This window comes from Hippocampus guttulatus, chromosome 6, assembly GCF_054856545.1.
Source record: "Hippocampus guttulatus isolate MCC_2025c chromosome 6, RoL_Hgut_1.0, whole genome shotgun sequence".
NCBI classification, from domain to species: domain Eukaryota; kingdom Metazoa; phylum Chordata; class Actinopteri; order Syngnathiformes; family Syngnathidae; genus Hippocampus; species Hippocampus guttulatus.
The window spans coordinates 21,386,406-21,403,887 of NC_141266.1; the positions used below are offsets into that span (position 1 = coordinate 21,386,406).

The following is a 17,482-nucleotide window of genomic DNA, read 5'->3' on the forward strand; positions in this document are numbered from 1 at the left end:
GGTTGATGATGACGTCAATAGTTGTCACACCCAAAACGGGTGCGCCTAAATCACGTGACCGGAACTCGAAAGTACACCGTGTTGGAATTTTTTTGACGTCTATCTCCTCAACTTTTTGTTGTTGTCTCTTTTAGAGGAGGTGAGTACGACTAAATCGCTAATCAACTCAACATTTCCCCGCGCAGGCTTGCTGCCGACCTTTTCAAAATGACTTTTATCGACTTGGTGTGCTTATCTCGTTACTTGATCGATGGCCGTTGCGCTCTCAAACGCTTTGTGCTTTCTGTGAGAAAAAAGATTTTAATTTGTGAGAGTGGCTTCTTTTGCTGACGCTAAGTGGTCGAAGTCAGTATATTGGCAGCAGAACGGTATTTTTAAAAAAGTGTTGAGTCCAACTTTACTGGGCGTTGGTCATATCGGTGCTTGGTTATGACGTCACTTTCCGGGTTTTGGTGCTTTTGTCTTGTGTTGATTTTGCGTCTGCGAAAGTTTTGCTCGTGTGCGGTTTGAAGAATCTTGTTAACTTGCCATGTTTGGCTTTCAGCTTGTCGATCGATGCTTTGCCCATTACGAGAGCTCATTAACGGCCTGTCGGCTTTCAGCTCTCCCTTAAGTGCCATTATGATCGGATATTGTTTTTGGAGACTACATGGCCACTTGAACAATATTGGATATTATGTGCATTATTCCTGCGCTTTCGGGGGATACACACGTTGTATGTTGCGACGAGTCGCATGAGAAACAACACGTAGAATGGCTCTCATAGCCAGTTCATGAGATACACTTCATGCGCACGTCACGCTAATATGTGTTTTTGTGGGGTTGACTAAATAGACACGCAACTGGGGTTTGTTTCTAATAATGTGACCCTCTCGTGTTTTTAATCCGTTGCAAAATTCTGCACGTGTTTGTTTTGAACGTAAAATGCATAGGGACACTTCACTAGCCTTTCAATGTAATGCAGGTGAACCCTGCAGTGAGCCACTGAAGTGGAAACACTTAAATATCGTCTACAGCATAAAATGACATGATGTTGATGAGTCATTCCTCCAAATTAAATTTAAATGATTAAAATTTGGGTAAGAAAGTGTATCATCAGTTGTACTTAATGAGAGTTTGCTCAGTGTTCACAATCAGAGCTAACACAAAAATAACCGCAGTATATGATGGGAACTACACACGGCAGACCGGGCAACAGAAACAACCTGAGTGCTGTTGTCTGTCACGAAATCCTGGAGCAAGCTGGGCAGACGAGTTATTTTCCATTGCCTCGTTGCCGTGGCAACCTGGACCTTCAGCGGCTTTGAGCGCTCTCTTTCTATCTCTCTTGTTAATCTCAATTTGAGAAGCGGCTATTTGCTTGTATAGGGGAGAACATTTGATCTTTTTAATGTGGGATCAATGAAAAGCTCGAGGGAGAAGGCATGACTTGTAGTTCAGAATCTGGTGTTGAATGTAGAGACTGCTACCAGATCAGGAAGGCTTTGTTACAGAAAACCAAACAGTTTTTTTTTTCACCAGACAGTAACGCAATATAGCATGTTAGCTTAGCAATTAAACAGGAAAATAGTAATGCAGCATGTTATCCATCCATCCATCCATCCATCTACTACCGCTTATCCGGGGCCGGGTCGCGGGGGCAACAGCTTTAGCAGGGAAGCCCAGACTTCCCTCTCCCTAGCTACTTCTTCCAGCTCTCCCCGGGGGATCCCGAGGCGTTCCCAGGCCAGCTGGGTGACATAGTCACTCCAGCGTGTCCTGGGTCTTCCTCGGGGTCTCCTCCCGGTGGGACATGCCCGGAACACCCCACCAGGGAGGCGTTCAGGAGGCATCCGAATCAGATGCCCAAGCCACCTCATCTGGCTCCTCTCGATGTGGAGGAGAAGCGGCTCGACTCTGAGCCCCTCCCGGATGACCGAGCTTCTCACCTTATCTCTAAGGGAGAGCCCGGACACCCTGCGGAGAAAACTCATTTCGGCCGCTTGTATCCGGGATCTCGTTCTTTCGGTCACGACCCATAGCTCGTGACCATAGATGAGGGTTGGAACGTAGATCGACCGATAAATTGAGAGCTTCGCCCTTTGGCTCAGCTCCTTCTTCACCACGACAGACCGATACAACATCCGCATCACAGCAGACGCTGCACCGATCCGCCTGTCGATCTCTCGCTCCCTCCTGCCCTCACTCGTGAACAAGACCCCAAGATACTTAAACTCCTCCACTTGGGGCAAGATCTCTCCCCCGACCCGGAGGGGGCTCTCCACCCTTTTCCGACTGAGGGCAGCATGTTAGCTTAACCTTAATACTGGCAAAATCTGTATCTCTCATTATTCTCACAACATGAAACAAAACTTGTTTTTCATCAGACAGCGACTGCATGACAATGTCGCATGAGAAATGATTTCAGTCACTTTGATATTTTCGTCTTTATTAGAACCGTGCCCACATCAGAGATGTCTGCCAAGCTGCAGAGGCTCGTGTCGGAGAAGAAGGACATGGTGGAAACGGTGATGGAGACCTTCGAGCAGGGCGCCGAGGTTGTGGCCAGTATCGTGGGCGACCTCTTCCCCGTCTTCTCCATCGCCGCCCCCATCGTCAAGCTGGCGCTGGACAACGTGGAGAGCAAGGAGGCCACCTTCATGAAGGAGCAGTTCCAGAAGGTGCGCGACCGCCTAGATGCCATTTCCGACCAGATGCAGCGCATCCATGACGAGATCAAGAAGAGCGGCATGGATGCCACCTACTTCTCTGTGGAGGAGAACATCACCAACCAGTTCCGCAAGTACATGGACATCCTCAACGCCAAGCCCAAGTTCCGGGAAGTCAAGAAGAAGCTCTTCCTGGAGCATTTCGACAAGACCGGCGGCGACAAGAACCTGCACGTTCTCTACAACGCCGTGACGGGCGACAACTTCTCGGGCGAGTCGGTGCTGGAGATCATCCTCAACTACGAGGAGAAAAGCCGCCGGCCCCTGGAGGATTTCTGCGCCCGGCTGAAGAAACTCTTCTGTCTCGGAATCATCGCCCTCCTGGGCCACGCCGCCCTGAAGGGTTACGACGAGGAAGACGCTCTCCTCAAGGACTGGGCCGAGAAGATGAAGGTGGCGCAGGAGAAGATGAACGCCGTGATCGAGGACTGCGTGGTGAGTTTCCCCAAGCAGGCCGAGCTGGATGCCAGGCGGCTGGTGAGGGACAACCCGAGTTGGAGCAACCAGCAGCTGGCCGACGCCATCGTCGCCAAGCTTAAGAAGAAGTACGACTGGGTGGGCTGGTCGGTGCGCGTCTTCAAATCGCCCACGGGCCTCTTCGCCCCCAAGAACTACCACTGCCCCGCCGGGAGGAGCCGCTTTCAGGTGCCCACGTCGGACGACAAACTCAACGTGGTGGTGTCCTACAGCTCCTCGCCCGAGCCGGTGGACGGCGACCACATCCGCCAGCTGATCCAGAGCCAGAAGAAGCTGGGCGTGGTGGCCGTGGCCGAAATGCTCTTCGAGAAGGTGCCCGGCGAATGCGCCATCCACGCCGTGAAGACCAGCAAGGACCTGGCCTGCGCCTGGAGCTTCAACGATGAGCTACACTACTGGGAGGAGCACAAGAACTTGTACGTGTGCCTTCACTCGGCCTAATGGCCCGCTGACATCAAGACTTGACGCCTCCATGCTGCGACACTTTGCTCCCTAATGTGCCTTGAACGCACCATTTTGTCCTGAGAAGCCAGTTTCCCCTCTGCCACATGAAAGTTGGCGGCGAGTCTGTCGTGAGTCGAAAAAGCCTTCCGAAGCCATGCCTGAAAAAAACCCAAGTCTGCCATTTTGTTTTCCAAGTGGACATATTAGGATCAAAACTTAAAAACGCTTTTGAAAAAGTCCACCCTGTAAGAAGACAACATGAGATTTGAAAGCCATGTCTATCATAAGTACATCCACAAAAAGTGTGAAAAAGAAGTCCTGTATTTTCTCTTGAAAGTAGAATTGGGGAATCAGTTTGACTATTCCCTTTCGACATCGAACATATCGCAGATTTTTTTTTATTTTAAATTCAGCCCCAAAAGCCAGTTTGGTGGCCCGGTGGATGAGTGGCTAGCGTGTCGGCCTCACAGTGCAGAGGTCATGGGTTCGATCCCGGCTCCGTATCTTCCTGTGTGGAGTCTGCCATTTTTGGTTTGAATCTCTCATTTTAGATTCGCTTTGGCCTTTTTCTTGCGACTTCAATGTCTGACTCGTCCGAAAATTGGAAGTACGTTTGTGATGCTCATGTCCGACACTCCTTAGTGTTTGTGTGATACAGTACTTGGGCATGGCAAAGAAGTTTGAGTTGCCATGAACACAAATCTCATTTTGTCCTCTTCTGACATCATTAGCACACAGCTAACACACCCATTGAATGATAATTGTTCTGTCTTTGCTTCTCCCAAAGTGGTACGCCTTAATCAAATTTATATTCCGTAGTTAATGAATGTATGCGCTGTTATTAACCACTATGACCAAATTATGTATTGCCTAAGACATTACTCAAGCAGTTTATATCTGAACATTTTCCTCATCTCTCACATTGCTAAATGTATCTATTTAGCATATTTCTTTCTTGTGTGACGGTCGATGTTTTTCCAATTGAATTGTCAATATAAAGATTGAAAATGAAAATAACGTCTGTTTTTGCAGTGCCGCGGTGGATTTAATTCACAAAACAGAATTTGTCTCGCTGGCATTTCCGAGATGGAGAAAAACGACATTTTGGCGAATGTGGAAACACCCTGGCTTGCCCTATAATCACGCGGTTGCGGCTTTTCTATCTTTGTCACAGAAAGATGCGTGTCATGTTCAAAAAGTGCAAGACAAAACAAGTCAAAAATGTGCTTTCCATTTACAGCAGCTCACGTACGCACCAGACATGAGTTCAAATGATTTCTGAGACTCGCCACCATGTTGAAAGGAGGAGAAAATAGCATTTATCTCTTCACCAAGCTAGCTGTTCAATTTTGAACAAGATCAGATTTGGTGGGTTCTTGTCAAACTTTTCCATCAGGTTCCCAACATGCCTGTGGGATTCTTCATCAATCCGAAAATTGGGTGCCGGATGCTAATAATTTATAAGGCTGCGAGGAGTGTATCGTCACCCAACTTCAAGCTCCGCCGTCACCCTGAGATGAAAATTCAATTTTCACGATCACGCACATTGCGTTCAAATTTGCTTGCAAATTGTTATATGAGGTACGAATTCTGTAAACCGTCAAATCAGAATTCCCAATGAACCGAGCATTTCACAGCTCAGGTTCTGATTTGACTTTTGTGCATCGTGCTATGATTAACGTGTCGCATTTCCCGATATTCAGACGCTAGCGCTGGGTGCTTTTTTTTGTTCCAACTCGGTGCAAAAAAATAGCTCCTTTTAACCCGATGGCTGTTTTACCTTGAACATTCTCAATTGATTTTCATTTTCAGAATAAACATGTCGTACCGGATGCAAAGATTTTCTATCCCTCTGGTCGTCTTTTTTTTTTCTTCTCTTTTCTTACGGCCCTGACAAAGTGGACATTGGCAATGTTGAATAGGTGCCGTGATGCTTTCCATTTGAGCGCACAGTCGGTGCATTGAGCCGGGTGTCAGTCGTCAGGTGATGGCAAGAACGCGGACAAACATCACGAGCAATCGCGAGGATGCGCCCGCCTTGCGGAACGTCCATTGTGCCGACACTGACTCGCCACGGCCAAAACTCCCGCTCGGCTAATTCGCTGTTTGTCAATTGGAGTCCTTTCAGTTTGTGGGGTTGTAATACCCGGCTCGCATGTGGGTGGGGCTAAGTACAGCTAAATACAACTAAGGAGCATGAATAATTGTAGTCATGGGCTAGCTTGATCAAACCAAACCACATTCTGCACGTATTACAAAAGCGTAGCTTCGTAGTCAAAGAGTGCGGGTACTAGACTGGACTGCCAGCAGTCCTGACCTGTCTGCCATTGAAATATACAACAATGGAGACCCTGGACTGTTGAACAGCCGAAGCTGTACATCAAACAAGCATGCGGGAAGAATTCCACCTATAATTCCGCCAATGAGTGTCCTCAGTTCTCAAATGTTTATTGAATGTTGTTCAAAGAAAAGGTGATGTAACACAATTATGAACGGTCAGTGCACTTTGGAGCCGGCAGAACGGGCGAGAGCGGTCCTTTCCTCTGGTCAGCGATGAGTCGGATTTCCCCACTAGTACCTGTCTCTTCTAGGAGTTTAATTTCGGTTTTTTTCTTTTTTTCCCCTTATAGGCAGCCCTGAAGTGGAAAGAAAGGGTAGGTACTGTTGAGAGGATGCGAGTGAGGGTTGATAGGACTCTTTGCTTTTTGGAAGAGAGGCACAGTCAGTCAATCAGACTGTCTGTCCCCCTCTTGCAATAGGACATGAGTCCGATCCCTCTTGCCCTCCCCCCCGCGGACCAATCACTTTCGAGACAAAAATGTATTGTGGTTTATTTGTTAACTTATTTTTGGGCTATTTTTTTTTTGTGTGTGTGTGTGTTTGGCTTTTCTTTGTCTTTTTTTTTTTTTTTTTTTGCTGTTGTGTTTTGTTTTTATGTTTTAATGGTTTACTGCTGTTTGTGCTTTTTGATTTGCTGTTGAGCATTTTCATAGGGTGTTTTTTCATTTGCTTTTGTGCGTGTGTGTGCGTGCGTGTGTTTTGCTCTTGTGTTTAGTACGGAAGAGGATTAGTAGGGCCAATGAAGAAGAATAAAAACAAGGTGGGCAAGATTCTCACTTTTATCTCAGAAAACTGACTTTGTTCTCAGAATTCTCACTTTAAAGTCAGAAATCTGAGATAAAAGTGAGAATCTTCTTGCCAACCTTATTGTTTTTCTTTTTCATTGGCCCTAATCCTCTTCCATACGCAAATAAGGGGTTAACGCAGCATTTGCTTGCGCTTTCCCGGAACAAGTGGAATCTGGAAAGTCCTCCTCGGTCAACAGACGTCATCTACCACTTGATCGAAGTATACTGTATTCCATCGACTTAATCTACACGAAGAAACAAGTAAGATCCATTGTGTGGCTGTTATAAATCAAATAATTGATCAATCGTTTGTCTTTGTTGACCTTACGGAATTCCACTGCGTGTTTGTTTTTGGTGGGGGAGGAAGCAATGGCGAGGCCTGACATCCTGGTTTCCATACTCGAGATGGGATCATCCATTTATGTAAAATTTGGAATTTGAGAGTGTTACTCGTAGCTGGAGAGCAGTACGAGGTTAGATCGGAGGCTTTAAGAGTGTTAACTATCTCCGAACAAGCCAAGATTTGTAAAATGCAGTACAGGCTATGACCGTTGGTGGCAGCGCTGAGTGTTCTACTGCAAACAGCCAAACTGACTTCCAAATTCTTTTTCGAAATAAAGTTCGACAAAAGATAATCGAATAAGACACTGATTTATTTCTATTTGGGTGTCACGCTTTAAACTAGCATGTGTATTAACAGTCGTTGGTTGAAGCGTCAAGAAGGTTAAGACGTCACATCGAAAAATCGGGCTGCAACACACCTGATTCAGATGATCGGCTCATCAGCCAGCTCTGAAGCAGCATTAGAACAATCCTGATTATTTGAATCAGGTGTGTTGCTTCTGGGAAAGCTGGAAAACAGGCAGGACAGTGGCCCTTGAGGACCGACTTTGGACACCCCTGCGCTAGATGATTCATGTTGGTGACGCCAGGCTGCTTTGCCTCTATTAACGTGCTTTCATTGTTGTTTTTCCAGGCAGGATGTCCGTAACCATGACCAAGGCTGACGGGGTCACAATGCTGACGCTCACCAGCAACCCCAAAAGTAGCTGGCCGCCCCTGTGCCAAATATTGGGGGGCCTGTGCTATAGCCCCGTGTGCTGCTCGGTGTCGCGGCACCTGAGGACCATCATGGGGACCTCTCAGTCCGTACTGGGGGCGCTGCACATAATGGTGGGCTTGCTCAATATCGGCCTGGGGGCCATCCTCATGTGCACCGGGCCCGCCTCCAGCTGGCAAATGGACTCCTCTGCCTTCCCTCATTGGTTGGGAGCACTGGTAAGAAAGAAATATGTGCGTGTGTGTATATGTATGTATGTATGTGTGTGTGTGTGTGTATATATATATATAAATACAGTATATACCTGTGTATATATATATATATATTTAAACAAAATGCAACTTAAAGTTATGTGTAAAAGAGTGGCAAGCTTCCAGGTCAGTTCCTTCCACAACTTGCTTTGCTCACCTAAGCACTGCTGAATGACAGGTCTGTAGAATCAGTAAAGTGTCAACAAATGTTAAATTTTGATCTCTTATGTTTGTTTGTTTGTTTTTTTTTGTCTTGTCGAACACAGTTCATCCTCTTCGGCACCATCAGCATTTTCTCTGAGAAGTTCCCCAGTCCGTGTCTGGTGAGTAGTGTTTCTTGGGTTGTGCAATGACTCGACGCCATCCATCCATCCATCCATCCATCCATCCATCCACTTTCTGATCCGCTTGTCCTCACAACGGTCAGGGGGCGTGCCGGAGCCGATCCCAGCCACCTTTGGGCAGTAGGTGGGGTACACCCTCAACCGGTTGCCAGACAATTTGCAGGGCACACATAAATGAACAGTCATCCGTGTTCACACTCACACCAAGGGACAATTTAGAGTGTTCCATTAACCTGCTGTGCATGTTTTTGGAACGTGAGAGGAAACCGGAGTACACGGGGGGGGGGGAAAAACCCACGCAGACACGGGGGAACCAGAAAACACCACATCGGAAGACCACCGCACCGCCCGAAAACAAATTATTCTTGCAAATTGCTACAAAGATACATAATAAATAAATAAAAGATATCTTCTGTGTCAGGGATAGATGATCTTAAACACTGACAGGAGTCATTTAAAGGTATTTTTGAATAAAACAAAAACAAACTTAAAAATAAGTGAGAAAAAATATCTTCCAAAATAATCTTTAATTTTACAGATTACTCCAGGAAAAATTTAAAGGTATTTTTGAATAAAACAAAAAAATTAAACCTTATAAATAAGTGAGAAAAAATATCTTTCAAGATAATCTTTAATTTTACAGATTATTCCAGGAAACATTTATAAAGTGCTATTTCATTTCCTAGATTAAAAAAAAAAATCATTGTCATTATTTAAAAAAAAAAAAATTTTTTTTTAAAAAGTCACAATATTTTGTGAATCTTAACATTTTTTTAAAGGTAAAATGATGTCTTTTAGAGAGCCATTTCTTTTTTCATTCATAATTCAACATTCACCATTTTATGAGCCATGTTTTTCCTTTATAACTCATTTGTACCTTTGTGTTTTAGGTGTTGCTCAACGCCCTTCTGAACTTATCAGGAATCGGCTTCGCCATCGCTGGCATTGTCCTTTACGCCATCAACATGTCCCAAATATACATCTGGAACATATGCCGAGATGACGACAACGATGACTATTATTGGTCCAGAAAGCGTGCCACCACCCTGAGCCCAAGTCCCGCAGAGCAGTACTACCAGAAGCGCTGCTCGGAGGGGAGAGACCTCATTCTCGTGAGTGCACCCTCACTTTCATACAAAACCAGAAGAAAGTTGTCATGTTATGAGAAGACATTCACCTTTTTTTTCTTTTCAGACAAATAGAACTGATATTACCATGTAGCACAAATCGGGTTGCTCTAAATGGCGGATTTAATTGTAATAGGGACTCCGGACTAAAGGCCTGCATTTACCCCCAGCACCTTTAGGGGGCACCATGTCTTTTCTTGGATTATTTTGAAAAAGAAAATGACCACCAAAAAAGATGTTCTCGGCGTGCGTGTGCCCACAGTTTTTTGTTGGGCCTCACGCCAAGCAGACAAATGGCAGGGCATGATCCACACTGGGTGCCTGTAAATAATAAAAATAACATTTAAAAAAAAACAATTGCAGGGCGAGAGGGTTGAAGTGAACCTAAATGTGTCCCACTTTGGCTACTTGCCTTCAGAGGACGCAGTCTGCGAATTTGAAACATAGCTAGCTCATGTTTTTTTTTTCTCAATAATAATAATAACAATACATTTTATTTGTGGTTGTGCAGATGCTGCTGAAAGCCATCAATGGCATTGCTATCGTGCTCTGCGTGCTGGAACTCTGCCTGGTTATCAGTTCCTGTGTACTGGCCTTCAAATCACTGTGTCACCCCAGCAGCGGCCAGCAAGACTGCAACCAGCAGCAGGTAACGAGCCAACTTCCGTTGAGAGACGTTTGCCTGCCCCCTGTTGGCGGCCTCGTGTTTTTTTAATTTTTTTAATGTTTTAATTTTTACGTTCCTATTTTTTTTTTAAGGTTATCAAATGAAATTGGGAAACTTGGAGCCATAGTAAATAATGGAGCCGATGTACTGATTTCAATTCTTGATATACAAAATGTATTTTTCGTTCCTAAATCCAACTCTTAAGAGCATGTCCTTATCTAAAATTAATTTACTGCTCCAAAATACCCCAAAAGTTTCCAGTTAAAGCCACGTGATCTTTTTTTTTTTTTTTTTTTTTGTGGTCACAGTTTGTACCGAAAAATGAAACTATGCCGTTTGTTGTTCTTTGGCTTTTTAGAGCCGTGATGACCCGGAAGGTGGATACAAGCCACTCCTGGAGGAAGTCGAGGCCTAACATGCACCGTCGTCTTTATATTTGTCTTCTTCAACGTGCACCTTATATCTACTGAATGCACTCACACGTCTGGAGTATCAAACGTTTTTAAAAAACACATATCTTCCTTATTTTTGCACTTTTCTCGAGATGCGGCGGATTTGAGTTGAATTTTGTGTGTGTGTGCTTCCCTTTGTGGGTGTGTGTGCGTGTGCTCGGCGGCATTGACAATTGATGCATTTGGAAAATTTATTTTTTCACACTTGCAATGCATCTCTCTTTTTCAAGCTCAGAAAATATTGACAAATAAAATTACAAGGACATTTCGGAGTTGCCTTTTTTTTTTGTTCCCCCCAGCGCTGTGCACTCCCTGCAGATTCACCTGAAATACAAAAAAAAAAAAACTTAATGGGCTCTCGTTTTCAATCACAACATGTATTTGCAGAATCAAAATACCGTTTTCATCACCTGCATTTGATTCAATATCACACTAATAAAACTGGGAAGATTAAAATAAATAAAATAGATTTTTTAAATATTACAATTATTGAGATTACGAAATGTATTCATGTATTTTTTAGGTAAATGGATTTTAATGAACCGCTTGCAGAGAAAATCACTGCTTGTGTAGACTTGAAAGTCTACACAACTCTGTTCAAATGGCAACCTTTTAGGATACAAAAATAAAAGGCAAATTATTTGAACTCTTTTTCAAATAAAAATGACTATGACAACGTGGTGAGTTGCACAACTGTGCACACCCTCTTATAGCTGACCTCTTATAATACCTACTGCTATTTCAAGAGCCTTGAAATATACCATATCAAAGTTCAGATGTTGTCTTTTACAACTTTTTTTTTTTTTTTACTTGGGTGGCATTATTGTCTTAAAAGTTTTAGAAGAATGTTCCTTTGGCTTATTTTTTTTTCCTCACACAAATTTGGCATTGGAACAGTGGTGTTAAGACGTTTTACGTACAATGTCTTGACTGCGAACCTTTTTGTATTTTTATTTATTTTTTAAGCGCGTTGTTGCATTTAAACAAGCTCACATTTGAAACATGATTTAAAAAGCGCCAGGAAGGAACATGAGCAAATAAAGGAACAATAGCAGATTTTTCTCAGCATATTTCCACTTGATAACAATGTTAGTTTTTGCCAGGTGGCCGCTTTCATGCCCCCCCCCCCCAAAAAAACGCAAAGCCGTCCGCTCAGCTTCCACTCGTGTACAACTGTTCCATCATTCTTGGAATTTGGGCTCCAAGGCCTGGAAGACGCTTCGGCTTGGCGGCAACATGTCACCGTCTAACGCAAAAGCGTGTCTCATCTCAGCCCTTGGGGTGAGAAAGCGTACTGTGCTTATTTGCCTTTCTGTTACTCTTCCAGTCTCTCTTGCAGAGACAAAATGCTGTAAAAATGTCGTAGTGGTAGCGAATAATATCTTTTTTTTTGTAACGGCTGTGCGAGAATGAAGTCATATTTTGTTTGTATTGTTGCTGTTATGTAGACGGTGGAGATCCTGGTAGGCATGTTCAACATCGGCCTCGGGCCAGGGCGGACCAGCACTGCCTCTGCAGACTTGGCCGCTTTGGGTGCTGCCTATTGGATGGGGACAGTGGTACGTTGCCATTATGATATGCAATACACACACACACAGTTTAAGGCAGGGGCCTCCAAATGTGGTCCTCAGGAGCCCCTATCCAGCCTGTTTTATATGGTTCACACCTGATTCAAATGAGGGAGCATTAACAGGCTTTTGGGAAGCTAGCTGATAGACTGAATCAGGTGGGTTGGACCAGGGAAACATAATAAAAGGCTAGATAGGGGCTCGTGGAGATTGACTTGGAGACCCCTCGTATCAGGTCTTATCCCTCAATAGAAGACTTGAAAAGAATGTGTGGTCTCCTAACTGAAAATCTTTTGTCAGTTCATTGTGACAGGAATCATGTCAGTTTTGTCTGCACGCTCGCCGTCTCCTGGCATGGTGAGTCCTCACTCCTAAAGTCTGCCACTATTTTTCACGAATTGCCCCATTTTTTATACCAACCACCGGTATAAGTAGTAAATAATTGTTTGAACCATCTTTCAATTCATTTTAAAGGAGGGATGGGGTACAAAAAAATGCTTGCAATATCTCATATCTTAGTGCTGTTAAAAATGAAGATAATTTGCAAGAAACATAAAGTCAATGCACATGATTAGTCTTTGCGGGCCGCTTAAAATGATTTTCCGGGACGGATCTGATCACCGTTTCTTGAGTTTGAGACACTTGTTCGAGAAGATGCGTTCCCCCAACAATGTTTGTGTAAATTGTTTCTGAGTTACATTCTGGCCATGAATTGAACTGCCAAGTGGTGTCGTAGTTGTGACGTTATGTTGCTGTTGCGTGATGATGTGGTGTTGCAGAAGTGTTTCACGAGCTTGCTGAACCTAGCCTGCCCCATTTTTGCGCTGGCCGCCTTGGTTTTGTACGCGGCCGATGCAGAAAACGCTTCCGTCCTGTGGATGTGCCAACCAGGATTTGAAAGACGAGGACAGCGATTGGATGCTGACTGCGAAACGGTGGCTTTCCTGGCAGAGGTAAACCTCCACTAGGAAGACGGTGGGGATGCTTTTTGTCATGATGAGGAATCTTGTTGTTCTGTCAGAGGCTGCTGACGTTTTCCGATGCCACTCTAATGGCGCTAGCCGTCGTTCTGCTCTACGTCAACCTCAAGCTGGCCACTGTAGTCATCAAGGCTCCCGTCGCCAGGCAAGAGGTAACCGTCCATACCCATTGCGGCCTGCTTATGACACTTTGTGACACTCTAGAAAGCGCTAGCTTAATGCTAATTAGCGCCGCGGTGCTTGAACACCTTTCAGCAAAAAAATCAATTGGTTCAGTAACGACATGTAGACAGATCCTATAACAGTCCTTATGGTCATATTTTCTTTATCATCTGCGTAGAAAAACTAGTGGCGCATCAATGAGATCAGCGAGGTAACGCTCCCGACTTTTGTTGAAAATGCTTTTTGGTGGTTGTGTTGCTGCTTGTTAAATAATTTTTTGGGCTTGAGGAATGTTTTTCTCCCCTGCCCTCCAAGTACATATTTAAGGGGGAGGAGCACGCTCCCCCTTTTTAAAAATGGTATTTATTTATTTAGTCTCTCCTCCAGAGCGATGTAATAAACTTGTATGTCAAGGGACCGATGGATTTGTTTTTCACAGGTGCTTTCATTCGGAGTCACCTTGCGTGGCATCTAGAAAGCTTTTAATGTGAAGGACCCAAAAAGCAGACAGGAAGTGTCCCTTAGCCTACTCTTTGTGGACATTTGTCTTAGTGCACTTATCTTTTCAGATGACAGCTGGCCGAGAGCGAAGAACCAGCGGGTAAGAATTTTCATATTATTTTGTATACTGTATAGTTTCAATCTTTAAAAAAATACGACTGTCACTTCAAACTAAATTCCTGTCCTGTTTGCCCCAAAATATGGAACTTTTTGTCATATATATTTTAATTATATATACACACAACTCCCCTCCTCATAAAATGGTTCTTTTCTTTTTCTTAAGAATAAAATCAATTTTTGAAAATGATCTTTCCCCCCCCCCTCAAAGCTATGCAAGTTTTTGTTGAAAACACTAAAACAAATTTTTAAATATACACCGCCCCAAGATTTACAACTTTTCTGTGAAAATATGCCTTTTTTAAAAAAACTAGTTTTTTTCTTAAACTGATGCAGTATTGGGAGAAAAAAAATGTAGGGTTTTTGTCGAGGCAAATGCCTGAAGCCAAGCATATTTGTGGTACTTTTGTGTCAACATTCCGACGTGCTACTGGAAAAAAAAAATCTACCTTCAGCAACGCTAACAGACAAAACAATTGCTGTCATTTTCAAATCGTATTCTTTCTGATTGTCTGTAGTTGTGTCGGCGTGCGTACGTACCTATATGCCTAATGAGGTGTGTCATCTCTCCAGTATGTCCCTGACAGCGGTGGGAGACAAAAGAGTTGCCGTGGTGACGGTGGCAACCAATCAGATGAGCGCGATGGGCTTGATTCAAAGTTGCTGCTGCTCGCCTTGCAGGGTGATAAAGAGCGAGGCCAAAGTTGTTCTTGGGGTAACGACAATGACCTCTGACTCTATGTGCACACCTATTTTTAAATGAATGAATGACGTCATCATATTTCAATTGCACAAATATAACTTTAAAAGACTCATATTGTCATATCGGTAGAAAAAGTACAGATTTGATCTTGAAATGTGACCTTTGTCGCAAAAAAAAATCTTTAATCTCATGCTATTTGTATCTCTGGAAAAAAATACAGCTTTAATTAATTTGTTTAATTTTATTTTGACAAAAATAATTTTGAGAAGTCCAATTTTTATGCTAACTCATTCAGCGTGTTTTTGAATGCACTCAAGTTTTGTACTTTTCCAGTTGGCTGGAACCTGTGACGTCTTTGCAGACTATGTTTCGATAGGCTAGGCTATGCTAAGCTATGTGCTTTTTGGGGTGTTGCTATGATATGTTGCAGACCATCCAGATCCTGGTGGGAGTGGTCAACATGGGCTTGGGTGCCGGCAGGACACGGACACGCCCCGGAGATTTGGCCAGTGTGGGAGCCGCTTACTGGATCGGGACCGTGGTAACGACGACATTCGAAGACGCCGAACATTTTGCTATGAAAAGATGACTCGCTTTCCATCTTTTTCTGTCATTTTTGTAGTTCATCACCGCAGGAGTTTTGTCGCTTTTGTCGGGTCAGTGCCCGTCCTGCTGCTTTGTGAGTACACCCCATGTGGGCTCCCTCTAGTGGTCGGCAAAATAATTACTACCAAAATACTGTTTAGTTGTATTTAACTATAAAGCGCAAAACATTTGCAATTATTCAGAAAGAATAGTTTATTTTGAAACTTTTACAAAGAGCAAATTTGTGCTAATGTTTTGGTGCAACACTTTTCAATAATCAGTTCTTCAATAAGTTTTTAAAAGTAGCAACGTTAAGTGTGGAACATGTAAAACCAAGGTGGCATTACAGATTTTATACATTTTGTTAGTTTTCTTTGCTGTTATTGATCAAATTACAGTATATCGGAATGATCCATTAAAAACATCACAAATATTTATATAACATTTAAATGCGCTATTAATGCAGTTAACTTTTTTTTTGGTCTACCTACCCAATGAGCTCTTCGAATGAGCTGGTTTGCGTCTCAGTTAAAAATGTAATTTGTGTTCATGTTGGTACATTAATAACACAAATTGAAAGAGAGCAAGAGCAATGGATAAGACAAAAATATTGTCCAAACCAATCTCTCCGTTTCAAGTAAACAAATCAAAAAAAAATATTTCCAAGCTAACTTATCTGCCCACAGTTGTACAGTGTAGAAATAAACTTATTGCCATCGCTTTCTCTTGGCATAAAAAACAGGATTTAAGAGAATTTGATGACTAGCAATCTTCAGCAAAAAACTAGCCTGACCTGAAATGCAACTTGTTTTAATTTTCCTGTCAAATTCAGTATGAAAGAAAATAGTCCACCACCATCAAGTGGTGCTTAGTAGACTAGCATAAAAAAATATGACACAGTACATACTGTACATGAAAAATCTTTTTTTCATATTGATTGTCGTCAGGCTGGCTTGACAGTGACTGCCAACGTGTTGTGCGCCGTCCTGTCGGTGGTGGCCGTGGTTTTGTACGCGTTGGATCTGGCGGGGCTGTCCGTTGATTTGTTCTGTGGCAGCAGCTCATTGTACGGCGGCGGCTGTGAAGATGTGGCCCTGTACACTATCGTAAGTCAACTTTGGCGTGCCTGTGTCCTTTCAAATCGTTCAAATAAGGGATGCAGAAACACATGCCATGCACACAAAGAATATACCAAATCTCTGAGGTATATATTTATCCTCTGCAAGGAGCAACAACCGTAACTTCTCCATTTTTGTATCTGTTTTTGGGCAGCGGCTGACTCGAGGGATGGACATCACGCTGTTGGTTTTGGCTGTTTTGGTGCTTTGTGTCAGCATCAGCATGAGTGTGCTCGCCGTCGGTGCTGAGCCTCCGCAGCAACAGGTACACACAACTACTAAAACAATACACCACAAATTCCATCAAGTCAACAACTCTACCTCCAAAGTCCTTGTTCTCTTTATTTTTTAATTCCTTTTCCTTAATTGCTATCTTCAATTTGAGTGTGTAAGACAACGAGATGCAGTTATTTTTTTAAAGGTGAAAAAGGTGTTTGGATTTATGAGATTGCTTAGTTTCCTTTGTTTAAGCAGGTAAGGCAATTGAGAAGACATTTTGTCATTTGGACTAAGGTGTCTTTGTTTTGTGGCTGCAGTGGGAATCAGACCATGAATTTCTCCATCCGGGGGTAAAGATGCTCCTCCTGGACCTGGACCAAGACAGTTCTGCTTTAAGTGGACCACACAAACAGGCGGGAGGAATCCTCAGAAACAAATAATGGCGATTGCTGATTATAGTCATGTGCTTTCTTCACTGTATATTCCACACCTGAATATTCACTTTGTGGCTAACCACCTGATTTGGGATTTTTGTTGTTTTTAAGGCAGAACATGACAAGATTAATATCAAAATATTTGTTCCTTTGTAGAAAAACAACTGTACTATGTCAAAATATTTTTCAAGAAAAAAATATACTCAAGAACTGAAATAGAAAGTTATTTTTGGAGGTTGTAATACTACAAGATTCAACTTGTATTTTCTAAAAGAAAACATTTGATATATGTGTATATTGTTTATGAATATGTAGTTAAAATATTTTGTTGATGCCAAAACTTAACAGCAGAGTTCTAGTTCAATAGTGACACCATATTAGTGATTCAACACAACTACCAAAAAAATCATTTTGTGAATTAAAAGAAAAAATCCAAA

At 43.1% G+C, this 17,482-nt stretch overlaps 3 protein-coding genes across 6 annotated transcripts; all 3 read left to right on the forward strand.

Annotated features, from left to right (window-relative positions):
- Positions 1–45: 45 nt before the first annotated feature.
- Positions 46–5,461, forward strand: rpz4 (rapunzel 4). The gene is made up of 2 exons (XM_086113535.1): positions 46–139; positions 2,435–5,461. The coding sequence occupies exon 2, from the start codon at positions 2,454–2,456 to the stop codon at positions 3,624–3,626; it is 1,173 nt and encodes a 390-aa protein (XP_085969661.1). The 5' UTR covers positions 46–139; positions 2,435–2,453; the 3' UTR covers positions 3,627–5,461.
- Positions 5,462–6,131: 670 nt separating this feature from the next.
- On the forward strand, positions 6,132–10,926 carry LOC147204142 (B-lymphocyte antigen CD20-like). 4 transcript variants are annotated; one of them, XM_086113538.1, is made up of 7 exons: positions 6,169–6,283; positions 6,924–7,018; positions 7,734–8,035; positions 8,335–8,391; positions 9,303–9,524; positions 10,051–10,188; positions 10,565–10,926. In XM_086113538.1, exons 3-7 carry the CDS (start codon positions 7,739–7,741, stop codon positions 10,619–10,621), a joined length of 771 nt encoding a protein of 256 aa, XP_085969664.1. In that variant the 5' UTR covers positions 6,169–6,283; positions 6,924–7,018; positions 7,734–7,738; the 3' UTR covers positions 10,622–10,926. The 4 variants fall into 4 exon arrangements, with proteins under 4 accessions (XP_085969666.1, XP_085969664.1, XP_085969663.1 ...); XM_086113537.1 differs by lacking the exon at positions 6,169–6,283 and adding an exon at positions 6,527–6,729 and having other exon boundaries at positions 6,885–7,018; XM_086113540.1 differs by lacking the exon at positions 6,924–7,018 and having other exon boundaries at positions 6,132–6,283.
- Positions 10,927–11,814: 888 nt separating this feature from the next.
- On the forward strand, positions 11,815–17,480 carry LOC147204143 (uncharacterized). Its single transcript, XM_086112897.1, has 12 exons — positions 11,815–11,939; positions 12,107–12,217; positions 12,527–12,583; positions 13,006–13,179; positions 13,248–13,358; positions 13,938–13,969; positions 14,560–14,701; positions 15,120–15,230; positions 15,312–15,368; positions 16,222–16,380; positions 16,547–16,657; positions 16,929–17,480. The coding sequence occupies exons 1-12, from the start codon at positions 11,895–11,897 to the stop codon at positions 17,049–17,051; spliced, it is 1,233 nt and encodes a 410-aa protein (XP_085969023.1). The 5' UTR covers positions 11,815–11,894; the 3' UTR covers positions 17,052–17,480.
- The last annotated feature ends 2 nt before the right edge of the window (positions 17,481–17,482 follow it).

Excerpts from the sequence above, each read along its gene's own strand:
- LOC147204142 (XM_086113540.1), top strand. The coding sequence starts at position 7,739 with ATGTCCGTAACCATGACCAAGGCTGACGGGGTCACAATGCTGACGCTC. Across the intron at positions 8,036-8,334 it reads CTCATTGGTTGGGAGCACTG|TTCATCCTCTTCGGCACCAT; the intron begins GTAAGAAAGAAA and ends TGTCGAACACAG. Across the intron at positions 9,525-10,050 it reads AGGGGAGAGACCTCATTCTC|ATGCTGCTGAAAGCCATCAA; the intron begins GTGAGTGCACCC and ends GTGGTTGTGCAG.
- LOC147204143 (XM_086112897.1), top strand. The coding sequence starts at position 11,895 with ATGTCACCGTCTAACGCAAAAGCGTGTCTCATCTCAGCCCTTGGG. Across the intron at positions 14,702-15,119 it reads AGGCCAAAGTTGTTCTTGGG|ACCATCCAGATCCTGGTGGG; the intron begins GTAACGACAATG and ends GATATGTTGCAG. Across the intron at positions 15,231-15,311 it reads CTTACTGGATCGGGACCGTG|TTCATCACCGCAGGAGTTTT; the intron begins GTAACGACGACA and ends TCATTTTTGTAG.
- rpz4 (XM_086113535.1), top strand. The coding sequence starts at position 2,454 with ATGTCTGCCAAGCTGCAGAGGCTCGTGTCGGAGAAGAAGGACATGGTG.